At 37.7% G+C, this 18,130-nt stretch overlaps 1 protein-coding gene across 3 annotated transcripts; it reads right to left on the bottom strand.

The window, feature by feature from the left end:
* Positions 1 to 1,837: 1,837 nt before the first annotated feature.
* On the bottom strand, positions 1,838 to 15,740 carry LOC110549426 (vitamin D 25-hydroxylase). 3 transcript variants are annotated; one of them, XM_021638609.2, is made up of 5 exons: positions 15,487 to 15,740; positions 9,857 to 9,998; positions 7,844 to 8,476; positions 6,771 to 7,100; positions 1,838 to 5,503 (listed from the first exon to the last, which is right to left on the bottom strand). In XM_021638609.2, the coding sequence occupies exons 1-5, from the start codon at positions 15,709 to 15,711 to the stop codon at positions 5,328 to 5,330; spliced, it is 1,506 nt and encodes a 501-aa protein (XP_021494284.1). In that variant the 5' UTR covers positions 15,712 to 15,740; the 3' UTR covers positions 1,838 to 5,327. The 3 variants fall into 3 exon arrangements, with proteins under 3 accessions (XP_021494284.1, XP_060222984.1, XP_060222985.1); XM_060367001.1 differs by lacking the exon at positions 15,487 to 15,740 and adding an exon at positions 15,206 to 15,451; XM_060367002.1 differs by lacking the exon at positions 9,857 to 9,998 and having other exon boundaries at positions 15,487 to 15,587.
* Positions 15,741 to 18,130: the final 2,390 nt, after the last annotated feature.

Here is an 18,130-nt window from a genome sequence, read left to right as displayed (position 1 = left end):
AGTGTTGTTTAAAAACGTTTTTCCTTTTTTTTTTTTTTAACAGATTATAGGATATGGCAGTGGAGGGGCTTTTATCTGATAAGATAAAATCAGATAAGGGTTATTTAGATGTATAAAGATATATGTCCTTCTTGTGAGATTTCCAGGAAGTTATTTTTATTTTTATTTATTTATTTATTTTCTAGACAGGGTTTCTCTGTAGCCTTGGCTGTCCTGGGCTTGCTCTGTAGAGCAGGATGGCCTTGAACTCATAGAGATCTGCTTGCCTGTGCCTCCCCAAGTGCTAGGATTACAGGTTGTGCCAACGCACCCAACCCAGAAGTAATTTTATAGCTGAAAAGATTGTACACCTTAAGAATGATTCATTGCTATTTGAACATTCTTATTTGAAAAATCCCTATATAGGCTCTGAAGAAGAGATGACTCAGCAGTTAAGAGTTTGTTCTGTGCTTGGAGAGGACCCAAGTTCAGTTGCAATGCTGACAACTACCACCATTCCAGCTCCAGGATTTTTAGTACCCTCTTCTGGCCTGGGCACATGAACACTCCCACCCAGACACATTAAAATACAGCAAACAAAACCCTAAAACAACTATGTTGGCAACTTCCACAGTGAATGATGTGTTGGAATTCTTGACTCTCCTAACTAGGCTTCAACCAGACTCTGAGGTGAGGAACTCTTTTCCATATGCATGTTCCTTTCTATCCTGTCTCAAAACCACTCAACCATTCACTCTGTGTTTGGATTTACTTGATACTGCTCCCAGTGTCAACATTTCTAACCATAGTTTTCACTAAAAGTGTGGGATTTTTTTTTTTTTTACCTATTCATTGACTACTGCAATGAAATAGAATATAATTTTAATGAACTCACAATTAGTAAAGAATTTTTTTGGTGTGGCTAACAAACTTTTGTTTCACCGTAATTTTCTTTGTGTATAGAAATTCTGTTATGATTGTTGCTCATGTCAGGAATGTTGTAAGGATTTCTTAGTCTGGTGATCACTAATACTCTATTTTGTTAACAGAGGTTTATAATGTCATTACCTAGTAAACACAATCCTTTATCACCTTAGTTGGTTAACAGAATAATCCACACACAACTGTGCCTTAGAAACATTTCATTCAGATTTTGTGACTTTGTTTGATTTATTGAGTGTTCATTGGTATTACAAACTTAAGTTTGATAGTAAAATGAAATGCTGTTTGTGAATATGCATAGCACTAGAAACGCTGCCAAGTTATAGCCATTAATTGTGACTTGCAGGGCACTAAGAGACAGTGGATGAGCATACTTCATATGATTTCTTTTACAATTATACTATTAAAATACAAAAAACTATAAACAATGTATAAAATGTTTCTGTATTTCAATATAAAGTTTTGAATATAATGTGAAAGTAATAAATTCTCATAATCACAAAATATTAATCTTACTCCTCACCCATTTAAAAGTGTAAGAACCAGTTTTAGCTTATGATCCATGTGAAGTAGATGGTAGGCCAGATTTGAAATAACCTGACAATCTAATTCTAAAAGATGGAAAATATCTATTAGTTTTATTTTTCTGTTGCCTAACGTTAATTCTTGCCTGTCTGAAAGTAGTAAATTTCTTACAGGTTATTTGTTTTTTAACTGTATTTTTGCTTATTTTCAACATTTAATTTTTCATTGAAATGGGGACTTAGGTATTCTCTTCTTCCAGAATACTGCCTTAAATCTACTTTATAGATTCTCATATGCAGAGTTTAAATTGTTTTTACATATCCTACAATTTTATTTTTTCCTCTTTCAGCTAAATGTTGTTTTAAAACAAAAATTCAAGACATAAGGCAAATTTTGCTTTCTGGTTTTATTTTGTTATTAAAATCCATTTTCACTTTATGGCATTATTTTTAGAGGATAATATACATATTTGTGCTTCTGAACTTATTGAAATTTACTTTTGGTACATTATATGCTTAATTTTCAAGAACTTTACATGCATTGTAGAAATTACACAGAACTTTATATGCATTAGATTGACCTTCCTGCAGATAAAATATAGGTCTTTTGTATTTTGTGTGTGTACATGTTGCTGTGTATGCACATGCATGTAAGTGTGTGTGGTTGTACATGGAAGGTAGAAAGCAATTTTGGGTGTTGTTCATCAGACATTATTCACTCTGCTTTTTTGAGACAGGGTCTCTCACAGACCTGGTTCTTGAGAAGTAGGCTAGTCTAGCTGACCAGTGAGCCTCAGGAAACCATCTAACCTCTGCCTTTCTGGAGTTGGAATTATAAGTGTATGTTACATCTTGCTTTCTGGAAGCTTGAACTCAGAACCTCATGCTTATACAGCAAGCACTTTATCTGCATTGCCATCTCCCAGCCCTGTATTCTCATTTAAAAAAAAAAAAAAAAGCCAATTGATTTGTCTTAGCATGGGGGAAATGAAGACTTGTTTCCTGAAAAGTGCTATTTGGCATACTATTATAGCTTCCTCATAAACAATATATTTTAGAATTATATAAAATGCACACCTTTATCTTATACTCTCTGGCTTTAACACCATTCAGTTCATTACCTCTGTTTCTTTTCTATATGCATTTTGTCATAGGCCGTTTGCCTGTCATTTAAAAGAAATTGCTCCTTTGTGGTAAGACTTGTATACTCCAGGCTAGCCTAAAACTGTATGTCAGGCTGCCATGACCTCCTGATCTTCCCATTTTTCACCTGGGATTACAGGTGTGTACTATCATGACAAGCTTCATCCTGTTTCAGGTATCTCCTCTATGTAATCATAGCATTGGTTTGCTTCATTATCTAATCTTTACAGCGTTTAAAAGGTAGATTAGCCCAATTTACATTTACTCAGCTAACTCTGTAAAGACTTCATATTATTTGGTCTTATCTATACAATTAGGGCAGTGAGATTAAGGCTCTTCTGCCTTTAATAGTTTATATAGATGAAAGAAAAATTACAAAACTGTCCTAAGGCATAGGTAAACAACAATAGAATCTTGCATAGCTGTATGGAATTCCTGTCCATACAAAAAGCAGTGGTAGCCTTACTCAAAAGAACAAAGCCTACTTAATTTTTACCACAATCCAATTTACTAAGTTATCTTATTCAGTAAGACTGTCAAGCCTGTAGAATCCCCAGAGTATAGATTTTATAAGAAATTATAGTAAGGAAGAGATCTAAGGGTGTGAAGTTTTTTGCTATGTTGAAGAATAAAGACTGAAGAGCAACCTGTCTGTCATAGTACATCTGTTAAGATTCAGGAAGTTAGGTCAGAAAGTAGTAAAAGCAGACAAAGTGGGTATTGTAACTGGTCTCTTGATTTGTGGATCCTCTTCTATTCCACTATTCCACTCTCATGTAGCACATATACTTTGGGGAAGTGAAAACCAAAACAGTTTTAAATTAATGTTTGAACATGTGACTCATGCTCTTTTTACCGTGAGGAAGAGTTTATGGGGTTACAGGAAAAACTCCCATTGTGTTCCCAGAAACCAAGCTTGATCTCTTTATGTGGCAATGTGTGAAGCGCATGTACTCCTGTAAACTAGCTTTTGGGTAAAGTTGTTATAATTTGGAAAGCAAAAGATTGATGGGAAGAAATAGGGGTTTTTAATTAAACCATGAAACATCTATGCTATTCCAACCTTAATCCTTTCATATTACCTCTAAATTTCAATTTATTATTATTTTTTCAATTCATTATTATTATTGCACAGGATTTTCTTTTCCTTTGAGCCAGAAATATCTTAATACATTTTAATGCTAACTAAGGTTAAATCATGTCTTTTTCTTTTTTTTTTAGGTTTTAGGAGACAGGGTTTGTGTGTGTGTAGTAGCCCTGGCTGTCCTGGACTTGCTTTGTAGACCAGGCTGGCCTCAAACTCACAGCAATCTGCCTGCTTTTACTTTTTAAAAAGTTTATTTATATTATTTTAATTATGTATATGTGTGTGTGTGGGGGGGTATATGCCCATAAAGTGGAAATAACCATGGATGCCAAAAGCAGTGGATTCCCTTAGAGCTTATATTATAGTCAGTTGTAACCCACCAGATGTAGACAGTGGGAACTAAACTCAAGTCCTTTCTGCAAGCATAGTATGTGCTCTTAACTGTTGAGCCTTTTCTTCAGTCTGATCCATATTCATCATAACGGCCATTGTTATCTTATTTAGCTATCTATTTATTTATTTACTTACTTACTTGTTTTTTGAGATAGGGTTTCTCTGTTTAGCCTTGGCTGTCCTGGACGCTCACTTTGCAGACCAGGCTGGCCTCAAATTCACAGAGATCTGCCTGCCTTTGCCTTGCCCAGTGCTGGGATTACAGGTATGTGCATTGTGCCCAGATGCCATTGCTATTTTTAATTGCTCTAAGACTGCAACTCCTCACAGAATAAGTTAGAAGAATGTGGGCTCTTTGAATAACTTTAGAAGAAATAATAATGAAAAATAGCTATAAATGAGTAAGTATACATTCCAGTTTGGTTTAGCCTGTGATAATATATCATTTGTTTTGGTATAATTAGTAATAGCATTCCATCATTCTCATGTGTCCCGATTTACAAGTTACCCTTTCTCTATAGCAGGATTTTGGATTGGAATATTGTTGGGAAAAATAGGCTAATCTATGGAACTAAGACCTCAGTAAGATAAGATGTTTGAGTCTTTGAGCTCTGTGACTGGTTTTAGAAAGAAGTGGTGCCAAGAAAGTGTGTCTACAAAGAATCAATAGCTATGAGTGGTTTTTATCCCAACTGAACACTGTGTTTCTTATATGCTGGACTGCTGCTGTAAGGATGAATGCTCAGGGATCACAGAAACTCCTGTTTATAAGAAGAATGACACAATTCTTATAAATACATAGTAGAGAGGAATATCTGAAAGCACTGGAAGGGTCTACATTAAATGTAGAGTATTTCCATTGTCAATCATATCTAAAATACTTCTGTGGTCAAAATACATTTGTGTGCATTATTTCTTCTTTAGTCCTGGACTGATACCACAGTATGGAATCATAACACCTAATCATAAAGGAAACCATTTGGAATCAAAATTCCTCAGGATAGAGCCAGATCAGAGAAACCTTAAACAAAAGCTCTGTTTAGAGAATCCATGGCCCTTCTTCGTATCTACATAACACCTGCACCTTTGTGTTACTCAATACATTTTACAATAAGAATTCATGGAAGTTAGAAAAAAAAATAACAGCTAATGCTTCTAACTGCTATAGCACTATTTTAAACAACGTATCTTGTGTTCATTTTTGGCCCAAACATCATTGTTGACTCAACCCGGTTATAACTCAACACATTTGTGCACTCTCAGCGTCTTTCTGCGCAGATGAGGTAGGACTGTGGCTGCAATGTCATGCCCAACCTGGGTGACAGGTTTGGAACTAGTTCATGTGGAAAATGCAGATGAAATTGCTGAAGCAGTGATGTAAAAAACAAGAACATTTCCATCCGAGCCAGCTGTTCTCCAAGACAGTGTCTTCTCCCTGAACAGAAAAAGCAAATAAGTTTAAAGACCATTTACAAAAATCAACATCTAATATTTGGATGCCATTCAGGAAACTTGGAATTTAGGTTAGAAGACATCATGAGAGGAGTTTCTCAAATCTCAAAGATTAGAAACTAGAACTTCATTGCAAAAACCTATTCCTTTATTTCCTTATATCAAATCATGGATTTTAAAGATTTTGGTTCCATCTCTGACTTATCTTGCATAATGCAGTAGAGCACAAGATATATTATATAGGTCTTTGAGCTGTGACATTTTATTCTTATTGATTCAAGGGAAGCCCATTTCAACTGACCTTCTGGGTTCTTTAGTCAGTAATAAAGACAGTCTATCTATCAAGCTCTGTGATTCATGTCCTATTTCAAAGCAAAAGCAAAAGCTTTGAAATAGGTTGGAGATTTAGTTGGAGATGGTATAATAAACTAGAAGGCATTAATGAGATTCTAGCTTAACTTGGAGTTTTCTTTCCTTTCTCCAAGTTTTAGTTCTTGAATTTTAGCTCTAGAACTTTGACAACTCCCAGTTCACATGCTAAAAAGCTTTGTAAGTAGCCAGCCACAGCTTCTCAAAAACTTTAGCTTTATTTAGCTAACTAAAGCATGCTTTGAATAGAAACAGGTGCTCATCACTCTAAAGAAACCATTCTTTCCTCTTAAGAATGTTATTTTTAAGTGTATAGAAGGACACCAAGAAAACAAGGCCTCCTAAACAAATATGATCAAAGCTCATGTGAACTCAAAGACTGACAATGCACAGGGCCTGCACAGGTCTGCACTAGGTCCTCCGCATATATATCATGGCTTCCAATTTAGTATTTTTATGGGATTTCTGAGTGTATGTATGAGTGGGTCTCTGATTCTTGTGCCTTTGCTTGAGCTCTTCTCCAATTCTGCAATGTTTGTTCAACTATGATGTGATAATTTTTGTTTTATTATATGTTACTTTGTTATATTTTTAATTATCCTGTAGAAGCCTATTTTTTTTTCCTAATGGGAGAAATGAAAGGGAGTGGGTGAGATTAGAGAGGAGGTAAAGAGGAACAGGGAAGAATAAGGGAGGGAAAACTGATCGAGATTTATTTTGTGAGAAAAAAAAATCTATCTTCAAAAAAATACTAAAAAAAAAAAAAGAATTAATGGCATATGTTCAGAATTGTCTACTCTAGAGCAGGTTGCTTCAAACTGAGACTGCAGTAATAATGAGTCATTGTTATACTTTAAAATTATATACTTGTGTTTTCTTACCTAGAGAAAAAGGAATCAAAGCTTCCTTTCTAGTAAAATATCCACTGCTGTCCAGAAATCGCTCAGGATAGAACATGTCTGGGTCTTTCCAGTACTTTTCATCAAAGTGAACAGAATAAAGATTTGTAATGACTGTTGTTCCTTTAGGGATGGAATAACCACGTACAACTGTATCTTCAGAGGTTGCGTGGAAAATCCCCAGTGGAACTATATTACAGAATCTTAAAACTTCATGTAAAACTGCTTCAGTGTAAGGCATTTTGTACTTGTCATCCCAAGAGGGCCTCCTATTGTGACCCATAATTGAATCAATCTCTTTATGAACTTGTCCTGTCAGAGAGACATGTTAAAGTTATTATGTTATTTGTTAAATTATATGTAAACTTACTTCTCTTTGGGTTACAACAAATGATAACCCATAATCAACGATATATGGGTCTACCTAGATTTGAATTTTTCATCATCTTGTATTTACATGAATTTATTATATACCCCCTCAAATATTCTATTAGTAAGAACCAACATTTTGGGTAACCTCAAAAAAGAATTATAAATAAATGTATAATCAGCCTAGAATCAGAATAGCATCACTGTCAGCAAGGAAAATAATGGAAGATTAGACCTGAATAGGAAAAAAGCAGAGTTCAGATCTGAGCTTTGCAGCTTCCAGACACCCAACCTTTATCATTCATTATAAAAGATGAATATTGAGGTCCATTTTAAAAAGTTTTTTAAAGATACTGCCATTCTATATATCCCAGGTTGGTTTTAAACTTACTATGTAGGCTGAAGTGGTCTTGAACTTGAGATTTTCCTGTCTTGGTCTCCTGAGTTCTCAGATAAGAGGAATATTACCACCATGCCTACCCTTCAGATGCTTTTTATCCTTTTCTTCTTCCTTTCCTTCCTTTCTTAAATTTGCATTAAAATATTAGATTTGAAAATTAGAATTATGAAATATTTCCCTTCTTGACTAGTACAGTTGTAGCTCCTAAAACTGCCTTATACTTAGTTATAACACTAAAAGTATATATGACCCCTGAGGAGAGACCCTGAGATCAAGGTATCCTCACCTTGAATATTAGGATAAAGGGCCATGAATAGAATTGCCCAGCGTAGCACATTGGTTGTAGTTTCAGTTCCAGCAATGATGAGTTCACCCACTGAAAAAATTAGATTCTCTTTGGAGAATGTAGATAAAGGATCGCTTTCACTTTGATCCATCTCATCTAAATAAGCATCAACAAAATGCTGAGGTAAATGAGGCTTTCTGTTGACAGAAGCTTTTTCAATAAGTGTGGAGAGGAAATCATAGACCATATCTGCATTTCTGAATAGCTTTTGATGTTTTCCGAAAGGTAAGATGCCAATCCATGGAAATGCATTATAAAGGAAGACTGGAGCACTGGCAGCTAATTCCACATTCTCACTAAATAACTCAATCATATGCTGAAAATCAGTGTCTTCATAAGTGAATCGATCTCCAAAAAGGATCAGATTGGTTATGTTTGAAACAGCATTTGTTAATAGTTGCTTGAGGTCAAAAGGTCTACCTTTGTATGTTTCAATAGCATCAATTAAAAACCAAGTTTCTTCTAAGATTTTAGATTCAAAAGATTTTTGGCCATTTCCAAAATAGTGAAAGCTGTTAACAGCCAATCTTCTGTGATCAATCCATCCTCGGCCATATCTGGAATTGAGTAAACCTGTAAGGAAAGTATTAAAAATCTTGTGTGTGCCATACTTTTCTGTACTTGAAATGCTATGAAATAAAAGAAAAAATTCAAAGATAGACAGTTGGTGATTTTACCTCCCAATTATCTAAGTACATGATCGGGTCCTAGGTGATGCTGCCCAGAAGCCAAAGAACATTAGATAAAGCTGGTCTATTCCTCATGAAATGACTGATATAAAAGACCTATAATTCTCATTCTGTTACCACAAGAAATTGTCCAGGCTTTTGTAATCAAATACAGATGAACGAGGCCTACATAAATCTATTTATTACTTTCTCATACACATAAGTTATAACAGATACATTTTACAGACAAAATTTAATTTTTGATTAAATAAATACCTCCAAATCGGAAGTTTTTTGTCTAAAAGAAACTAGATTGTTTAATTTATTTGTTTATTTTTATTTTAAGTACATTGGTGTTTTGACTGTATGTATATTTGTATGAGGGTGTCAGATCCCCTGGAACTGTAGTTATAAACATTTGTGAGCTGCCATGTAGGTGCTGGGAATTGAACCTGGGTCCTCAGGAAGAGCAGCCAGTGCTCTTAACTGCTGAGTCAACTTTCCAGTCCCAAGAAACTAGACTTTTACAACACAAATTTTCTTCTGTTAAAAGCATGTGATACGTAGGAGGTAATTATGCCAAAGTCACGAGCAGCCCTGACTTGTCAAAGTAGAAACATTCATGTAATTAAAGAGAGAAAACCATGAATTCAAAATTTGATAATGCTATTATTACCTGCCATTTAGCTTATTTAAGCAAGATACTAAGTTTTTAAAGTAAGTGTGAAGGTCCCATTACAGAATTTAGAACACCATTACTGTAAAACAAAAAAATCAGATACCAGTTCTATCTGATGTCAATATTTTATTTTGGCCATTTTATTCCTGCTTTCTCCTTGACTGTGTCAACTTCAGCTTTTCTCCCTTGTTGAATATGTAGTCATCCAAATCTTATCATTACTAAGTCCTATAGAATGTCTGTCCTTTGTATAAACTCTACAGCTCTCAGTGTATACAGCATAATGATGAGTAGTTAAAATCTGCTTGTTTCTGTAAGCTTGTGTGTGAGAGAAAGTCCGTCATTGTGTGTGCGCATGCGTGCTGCGCACACCTAAATTGTTTCAGTACATATTAAGCACTAATTCTTTAAAACATTCCTTATGTTTCTTAGAATTGGCAACAAAACCAGCACATAATGGTCTAAAACATTATTGAATGCAGTCTGATGGCTCCTCAAATCCAGTTTTCACAAAGTAACAAAACAATCTGTCTACACTAAAATTATTTAAAATAAGAAGGAATGTGATTTAAAATAGGTTCATTGAATAGATGAAAATAAGCATACCTCCCATTTTTGTCATCTTCATGAACAAAGGAAGGCATGGTCTATCTGCAAAAATTTCACTTTGATGAACAAGGCATTCTTTTACTACATCATAGCCATTTAGAACCACAGCTGATATGCCTCCAAGATCTAAACTGAAAATCTTTGAGAAGAAAAACAACATTGAGACAGCAAAATATACAGAAAAACAGATGGAATCCACATGTTCTAAGCCTATCCCTCCTAGTATTTGCTACTTCTTAAAAATGTACAGATTTGTTACTTGACAATGTTTAGGCAGCGTGATTAATTTATACTACTGCATACATGGGACCATCTTATAAGGTATAGTGTAAAAAGTACGAAACACAGGAGGCCTGTATTCTACTTTAAGGTTTGCAATTAAATAGATTTAAGGTAATGGGCTAAACAAACTTTTTGGACTTCAGTATTGCCACAGAAAATAGATTTGATTTAGATACTGTATTAGGAATCATTCCATGTCAAAATATTCATTATATAAGAATCTCATTTTACTTCCAAGACAAATGAGTAACTATTTATCTATTATACCATTTATAATTTATCTATTTATAAATAGGTAAATTTATCTATTATTATACCAGCTTGAAGTCGGGGGAGAGGATTGAAAAGTCCAAAAGGGAACTTTGGAGTTTAAGCATATGGTCAATTGTATTGGCCTTTCTAAAGCCCAGGTTCTAAGGGAATCTAACTTTAGAGGAGTGATATTCACCATGTATACATAGGGGAAAATAAAGCAGAATAATCCATCCTATACCGTGCTGGAGTTGCTTGCCACATGTTCAAGTTTGATTTCTTTTGCTGTCATAAACACCATGACCAAAAACAACTTAGAGGAGAAAAGGGCTTGTTTCAGCTTGCACTTCCAGATCACAGTCCATCAATGATGGAAGCAGGGCAGGAATCTGGAGAGAGGAACCATGGAGGAACTCTGCTATTGGCTCAATCTCTGGTTCTGTCTCTTAGTTTAGGTATACAGCCTATACACACCTTCCAGGTTTCTTAGATGGGTTTCTATTGCTGTGATAAAACACATGACTAAAAGCAACTTAGAGAGGAAAGGGTTTATTTTGTTACACATCCACATCATTGTTCATAACTGAAGGAGACCAGAGCAGGAATTCCAGTAGGACAGGAACAGATGCAGAGGCTATGGAGAACTGTTGCTTACTGGCCATAGTTTGTTCTACATTCTTACAAACTCAAGACCACCAGCCCAGGGGTGGTACTGCCCACAGTGAGCTGGGTCCTCTCACATCAATCATCAGTCAAGAAAATGTACTACAGGCTTGCCCACAGGCCCATCTGGTGGGTTCTTTTTTTCAATTAAGTTTTTCTCTTCCCAAACTACTATAGATTGTGTCTAGTTGACAAAATTTGCCATCACACTAGGGATTGTGCCCTACTCCCGGTGTACAAAACTATCTTTTTTTGAGGTCCTGGGATAAGCTGAGACAATTACTCAATTGACCTTTCCTTTTCCCAGGTGTCTCTAGGTTGAGTTAACAATAAAAATTAGCCAAGACACCATATGTTCACCTCAGGTTCACTTACAAGGTCACTCCTGAATTGTATTTTAGCCAAGTTAAAGGCCTAACCTAAGAAAAGCTAAGTCCCAAAGATTGCTTATCACTAACCTCTCAGGAATTTCCCAAGATAAAATACCTTGATGAGCCTTATCTTTGTGCAAACAACTAAGGCAGATTTAATCCTGGTATATTCTGCTTCAGAAGAAAACAGGAAGTCTTAGCTGATAACAAAAGCTCTTCAGGAGTGGGTTAGCAAAAGTGATAAAGATTACCAGGAGGAACTGCAATTAGTCCCATCAGAAATCAGTCCTATCAGAGTCTTTAGCCCAAGGGTGAACCCTGGACTAGAGAAGTATGTACATTTAGAATCTTGGGGGTGGGGAAGGGATATAGATTTTGTACACAGTGGCATTAGTTCACAGTGGCCATGGAAGAGGGTTTTTTTCTTTTTTTTAACATAAAGGGAATTACTACCAGATAAGAAAAAGAGAGACCTTTCAGTATTAGTGTTATTAAAGAACAGTCTTTCCCCAGAATTGTATTCAGTGAAATGTAGGAAGTGGTACTGATGTAGGAGAAAAAAACAAAAACAAAACTCAAATTCATCATTTTGCAAGGATGATTTAAGACCTTGCTGTTGGAAAGTATGTTTAATTGAAGACAGAACTGAGGGAGAATATATTTCAAAGAAAATCTTCTGATTGTGGTTACTGGAGATTAATAAAAAAGGACTCATTACTTAAGAAAGCTATTATATAATCTATTTTACTCAAGAAATTGAAATAGTTGTCTGTTCAGAGAGCAGAACTGGGGAAAATTTAGCTGATCTAGTTGTAGATTATACTTCAGAATTTTTAGTAAATTTTCACTGACTAAACTGTGAAAACTTACTCTTAAACTGTTTTGATCTATGGAAGGGTCCAAGATTATGTTTATTCAATCTTTGATTTATTGAACAGTTTTAAAATGTCTTTTATGAGACAACTGTGCTAGCAGTGATGTAAACAGAAATACACCAAAAACTCAAAAACTCATGCCTTCCAGAAAGCTAGTTCAACACAGAAAATTTTACTATCCCATTTAATGATCACACTATCTGTCTTTCCTTCAAGGTGTTCAGGTCCTGTTTGAATGTGAAGTGTTCCCCCACAGACTTGTGGTTGAACACTTTGCCCTCAGCTGCCAATATTATTCTGAGAAATAATAGAACCTTTAGGAAGTGGGGACTACCTAGAGGTAGTGGGTTCTTGGAACATGGCAGTGAGGGTCATATTCTGGGCCTAGTGGGTACAAAGTAAGGAGCCATTGCAAACTCCTGACACCAGAAGCTGACCCACTAACTGCCATGATAAACTGCCTTCTGCACAAGCCCAGATGACTCCTTCCCTTCTTAAGTTGCTTCTATGAGGTGCTGGATCACAAGAGAAGACTAAGGAAGGTCCGAGACCCAGGTTGACTCATTTTCTGCCCAACCCAAAATCCAGCAGCTCATCCTGTATACTGTTTCTACTTTGAAGTTATAAAAGAATTTGACCAAATTTCTTATCACTTCACATCTTAAATTTCCCTCCGAGGCTTATATGTTAAAGATACAGATTTTAGCTTAGTCCTACAGGGAAAGAGTAGAAGTCTTAGGGGAACTAGGGGGAGATTTCTTCTGGCCCCTCCTCTTCTCTCCTTTTTATGTCTCGGCTGCATGATATAAGCAGTCTCCTTTGCCAAACACTCCTACTAGGACACACTGCTTCACCACAGTTCCAAAAGCAATGATGTCAATCAACTGTAGGAAACATCCAAGACACAATGATCTTTCCTTTTGTAAATTTCTTATCTCAAATACTTTGTTTCAGTAATGCAAGGCTGGCTTTCACAACTTCTATACTCTGATTCAAGCCACCTGCTTTTCACCCTTGTAATAGATATGACAACCACCTCCTTACTGGCCTAATTTTACTTCTGTCACAACCCTAAAGTAGTGCCCATCTCCAGTACTCTAAATTTAGCTCCTGTTATAGCTCGTACAACTTTAATATATAATTTACTTATATTTATTTTGTCTGTCTCTCCCCAGACGGAATGTATGCTCCCTAGTGACAGAGACCCCTGTTTTGTTCACTACCATATTGCCAGCATTCATGACAGTTCATGGCAGATGATAACTGATGCACCTATGCTGGATTGATGAATTTGGCAGAAACATTTAAGCACATCATTACAACACCACGGGTTAAGTACTAAAAACAAACAAATGTACAGAGTGTTAACGCTGATAAGTGACTATCACATTTTCAGCCTTTGTTTGGTGGTTTTCTCATTTGGAATGCCTTCCATGGTTGTCATACTACCTAAACCATATCAAGTCTTTAGAGACCATATTCTATATAGTATATATATATTCCCGTTGCTCTAGCTATCACAGCTCATATACAACATTCCGTGACATTAATACTAATTTGAACCTGAAACATTTCCATCTGCCTGGCTTCTAAATTATAAATGACTTTAAAATGACTTACTTTTTCATTTTAAAATTCTCCACAGAACCCCACTCAGTGCCTTGAATAAGTTCTCAATAAAAGTTTGCCATAAAACAAATAAACTGTCAATTCTGTTTGCTGTATTGCAAAAAATTACCTTTATTGCCCCTTAGAGTATTGCCTGAGTCTGACAAATCCACTTATATCAACTTTGCCAGCCATGGAATGCTGCTCAAAATCTACATTAAGAATCTAATCACAGCAGAAGTTAAAACAATAAAGAATGTATCTCCAAAGAAATGGCAATTTATGCTGCAGCACATTTCTATATAAGATTGCTTAAAAATAAATATGAATCTTGGGCACTACTGTTTTCCTTTCAAAAATTACAAAGGATTCAACTCAGAGTGCACAAAAGTAGGAGTTATTTTAAAGTTCAGATTTATTTACTTTTTATTTGACTACACAGCTCAAATTAAAAGGGAGACAGTAAAAGAATAAATCCTGTGAATTGCACCCTACAACTTTTCTGAAGCACAGGAGATAAGTATTTTAACAACTTTTACTAATTTTAACACAATAAGAATTGGGAAATATCTCTAGGATAATGGTTCTAGTGTTTAACAACTAGAATAAAGATCAAATGCAGTGGCTTACAAAGCGTTAATTTTTGGTGGGTATTAAACCTAGCAATTACTCTACAGTGCATACATCCTTTTTAGTTTTGTTCCTTGCAGTTTTAGCAGCTTTCAGCACAGGTTAGCCTTATTTGATGTGTAGTTATCATCACGGTGAACAATGCCTGCTTTACCCAGTGTACCAGAAACAAAATTATTCTATTATGCCAATTTCTAATCAATTGAATCTAATCAATTGATTCCTTGATGGCAGTCTTCCACACACTTATATTTCCATTTTAGCTTACTGGAACAGACTTACATCACTCGTCTTATATGAATATTCATAGTAAGTAATTCCTTTCAGCTCAAATATTTATGTATTCCAAATAACTGGTTTAAAGACAATTTTACATTTGTAGGCATAGTTAAGTTTCTATTGTACTCAGTGGTAGAGCACTTACCTAGCCAGACTCCTATACTAAATGAAAATACCTTTCACACATACCAACCGAAAGTATACGTCACTGGTAATACATTTGGGTAGCCTTTTACTGTTTGTGGGTATCATTACCCGGACGAGGAAAACTTCGGGTCCGGAATTAGAACTAAAAGGCGATTTTTATTTTTAGTGTTATATTCTTTATAAGACGGCTCAAACAGCAACCTGCAATTCTAACCACTAACTCTGTCCTAGAAACTCACGGGGTCTTGATTTTCCCTCCAGCTCAGGACCCACAAGGCCGAAAAGTTTCTGTCCCGGGCACCTTGAGGGAAGGCCTGTCCGACAGACTACAGGCCACGTAGCGCAAGCGCAGAAGCACATGCCCGTCGGCGGGCGGGAAACTCAAGCCGAAGCGCGCCGGTGAGGCGGCTTCCGGTTGGAGGCACGGCCCTCGGAGCGGGGGTTCCCCCGAGGGGCGGCAGGCCCGCGGGGTTCCCCAGCTGCGGCTCCTGACCGGAGGAAGGTCCGCCTGGCGGCCTACCTCGCCGTACACCCGGCTCTGCCTCCGCATGTAGACGTGGGGGAGCTCGGCCGACGTGGCCAGGGAGCAGATGTTGCCGACGAGCGGCAGCCGCGGCGGGCCCGGGGGGAAGCCCGCCGGGCGCCTCTGCCTCAGGAGCTGGCGGACCACCAGCGCGACGAGCAGCAGGGAGAGCGCGCCCCCGAGCGCCGCCGCGCACGCCTGGGCCGCGGGCGGCTCCATCATCGGTCGGCCGGGCACCCGGCCGCTCGCTGGCGCTGAGGCAGGGGCGCGCCCTCCAGCCCCGCCGCGCTGCCATTGGCCGGCTGCCCCGACGGCCCGCCCTATCTGCGCGGCCGTTGGCTCGTTGAGGGTGGGTTCAGAGCCCTTTGGGTCAGCCTCCAGGATCTGCTCTGCTCGGGGTTTGATTGGCAGACCTTTGGGGTTGGCTTGGCCCCAGGTGAGCACCACCTAGCACGGCACGGAGCCCTGGGGCCCCTTTCCAGAAGGTTGTCAGTAGGCTCGTCATGTGAGCGTTGAACTCTGGGCTCGGGGCCTTGTCTCTCTGGACACTGGTCCTAGGGAGGAGGTTATATGAACTGCAGTCTTTAACTGAATCTGGTAACACTCAGAAGCCCATCAGCGAGTCCACATACTCACACAGTTATTTATTGTGTGGAATGTATTTATTGAATGCCTGCTCTGTGCAAGTGTTCTGTACAGTGAAGATACTTAGGTGGATAAGAACAGCAAAGTCCCTACTGAGTGTTTTTTCAGTATCTTCATCCACAGACCACCCACCTACTGTCTGTTAAAATGTTTGATACTTTATCTTGAAATAGTCCTTAATTTTATTATTAATCTTCTAGTAGGTTAAGGAAATGATGGTCTTCACTGTCACAGGATGGATATTGAACTTGTTATTGGGAAAGAGTAGTGGTGAGGCACCAGGAGCAGGGAAATAGTACCTGCTAGATACTTGGTATCAGTCCCGCCTTTTCCCCCTGACATCATTTAAAGGCTCGAAGTATCTAGTTTGATCGCAGCTGCTGTGCAATGCAAGCGCTCATTCAGGAGGGGCTTCCTTCCTTGTTTACTTTTAAAACAGATTCATTTCAGTTCTAGAAATAGTCTCCAATTTGTGTTGATTAAGAAACCTTTTCTTCTTTCCCTGCTATGTTAGTAGGAAGTCAGGCTCGCCCTTTGCTAGCCTATCTGATTGACAGCACATGATGGCATGTCCCCTCCACTGACCTTAAGGCATAAGAGCTAATGAATAACTAAAACTCGGAGCCCAGAACCTTCTCTGGAACCATTTATTTTGCCAGTGCTCAGCAAAGATAGCTCACTGCACCCTTCCTTTCATTCCATCTCCCTGCATTTGCTCTTTGAATGATAGACACTGAACTATATTGTATTTCTGTAGTTCTTATTACTACAGGGGTGTTAAAAGAGGAGAATTTCACTGTTTCACGCGGGCATTTTGTTTTTCCTATGCAAAGTGGAGTGAGTTCTTGGAGAAAAGTGAATACCACATACAGGACTTTGTCATTTCTGTGTGCAGAGTGATAATTGTTACAACAGAGAAAAGCATAGCCCATGCTCCAGCGAGAAAGCCTCCTTTTATTGGCCTTTGGGAACTGTTGTGGTTTGAATATGATTTGGCGTCACCAAGGCTCGTGTTGAGGCTTAGCCTCCAATAAGACAGTGTTGTTCAGATCTTTGAGAGGTAATTAGGTTGTGGGAGTTCTACACTCACAACGGGATTAAAGTAATTACCTCTGGGTGAGTTATCCTTTAGAGGGTTGTTATTAAGGTAAATTGGGGCCGGATGGTGGTGGTGCACAGTTTTAATCCCAGTCCTTGGGAGGGATTATATATATTCATGTATATTTGTTTGTATATTATGTATGTATGTATGTATGCTTGTAAATTTGCTTTCTGTGTTGCTTTTCTGTCTATTTCAGCTCTTCTGTAAGAACTTGCTCCTGCTTCCTTTCCATCTTTTTCCTATGGAGCCACACACAGATGCTGGTGCCATGCTCTTGGACCTACAGAACTGTAAGCTACATAAATGTTTTTTCTTTGTAACTTACCAGATCTAGTAAGAAACAGAGACAACCTAAGACAACCTAACTCCTTAGTCTGAGAAGCAGTGTCTGTTGAGTCTCGATGCTGTGGCGCGGGGTGCTTACGCCCTAGTGCTTCCCTAGCTCAGTGATGTAGCAAGCATGTATTTGCCTCCTTTGCACATTGTGCATATGCCTGGTGTCTTTTATAAGAAGGAATCGAGAAAGTGTTGGATTGAACTGTACTGGAGCCTAAGGCAAAAGAAAAAAAATCAATAATACAGATCCTTCCTTATTAAAAATTTTATAACTTGTTCATGAATTTTGCTTTTTGATCATAAAGTGTTGTATTGAAATGCTATTTTGATTATCAGGTTTTATGGTGCTACTTTAATTTTTTTTCTCCCAAAGTGAACTACTTGCCTCACCTGAGTCTGGGAGAAAGGCTATCCAAATGATGGTTTTGATTACAAAGTGGTGTGCAAGAACTGGGTTTATATACTATTCTTTTCATGGTATTCTAGGAGCCTGGCACTGATGTGAGTATGGTAGTTTTATCTGTAGGTGGGATTTGGAAAACCCTTTTGAAATGTCTA

This window comes from Meriones unguiculatus, chromosome 14, assembly GCF_030254825.1.
Source record: "Meriones unguiculatus strain TT.TT164.6M chromosome 14, Bangor_MerUng_6.1, whole genome shotgun sequence".
NCBI classification, from domain to species: Eukaryota; Metazoa; Chordata; class Mammalia; order Rodentia; family Muridae; genus Meriones; species Meriones unguiculatus.
Note: the sequence above shows the minus strand (reverse complement) of the source record. Positions and strands in the feature narration are given on the sequence as shown.

Bases quoted from the DNA above. Each gene is read 5' to 3' on its own strand.
- LOC110549426 (XM_021638609.2), bottom strand. From the start codon at position 15,711: ATGATGGAGCCGCCCGCGGCCCAGGCGTGCGCGGCGGCGCTCGGGGGC. The intron at 9,999-15,486 runs GTAGGCCGCCAG...TTCTTCTCAAAG, and splicing joins AGAGCCGGGTGTACGGCGAG to ATTTTCAGTTTAGATCTTGG. The intron at 8,477-9,856 runs GTATGCTTATTT...CTTTCCTTACAG, and splicing joins GAAGATGACAAAAATGGGAG to GTTTACTCAATTCCAGATAT.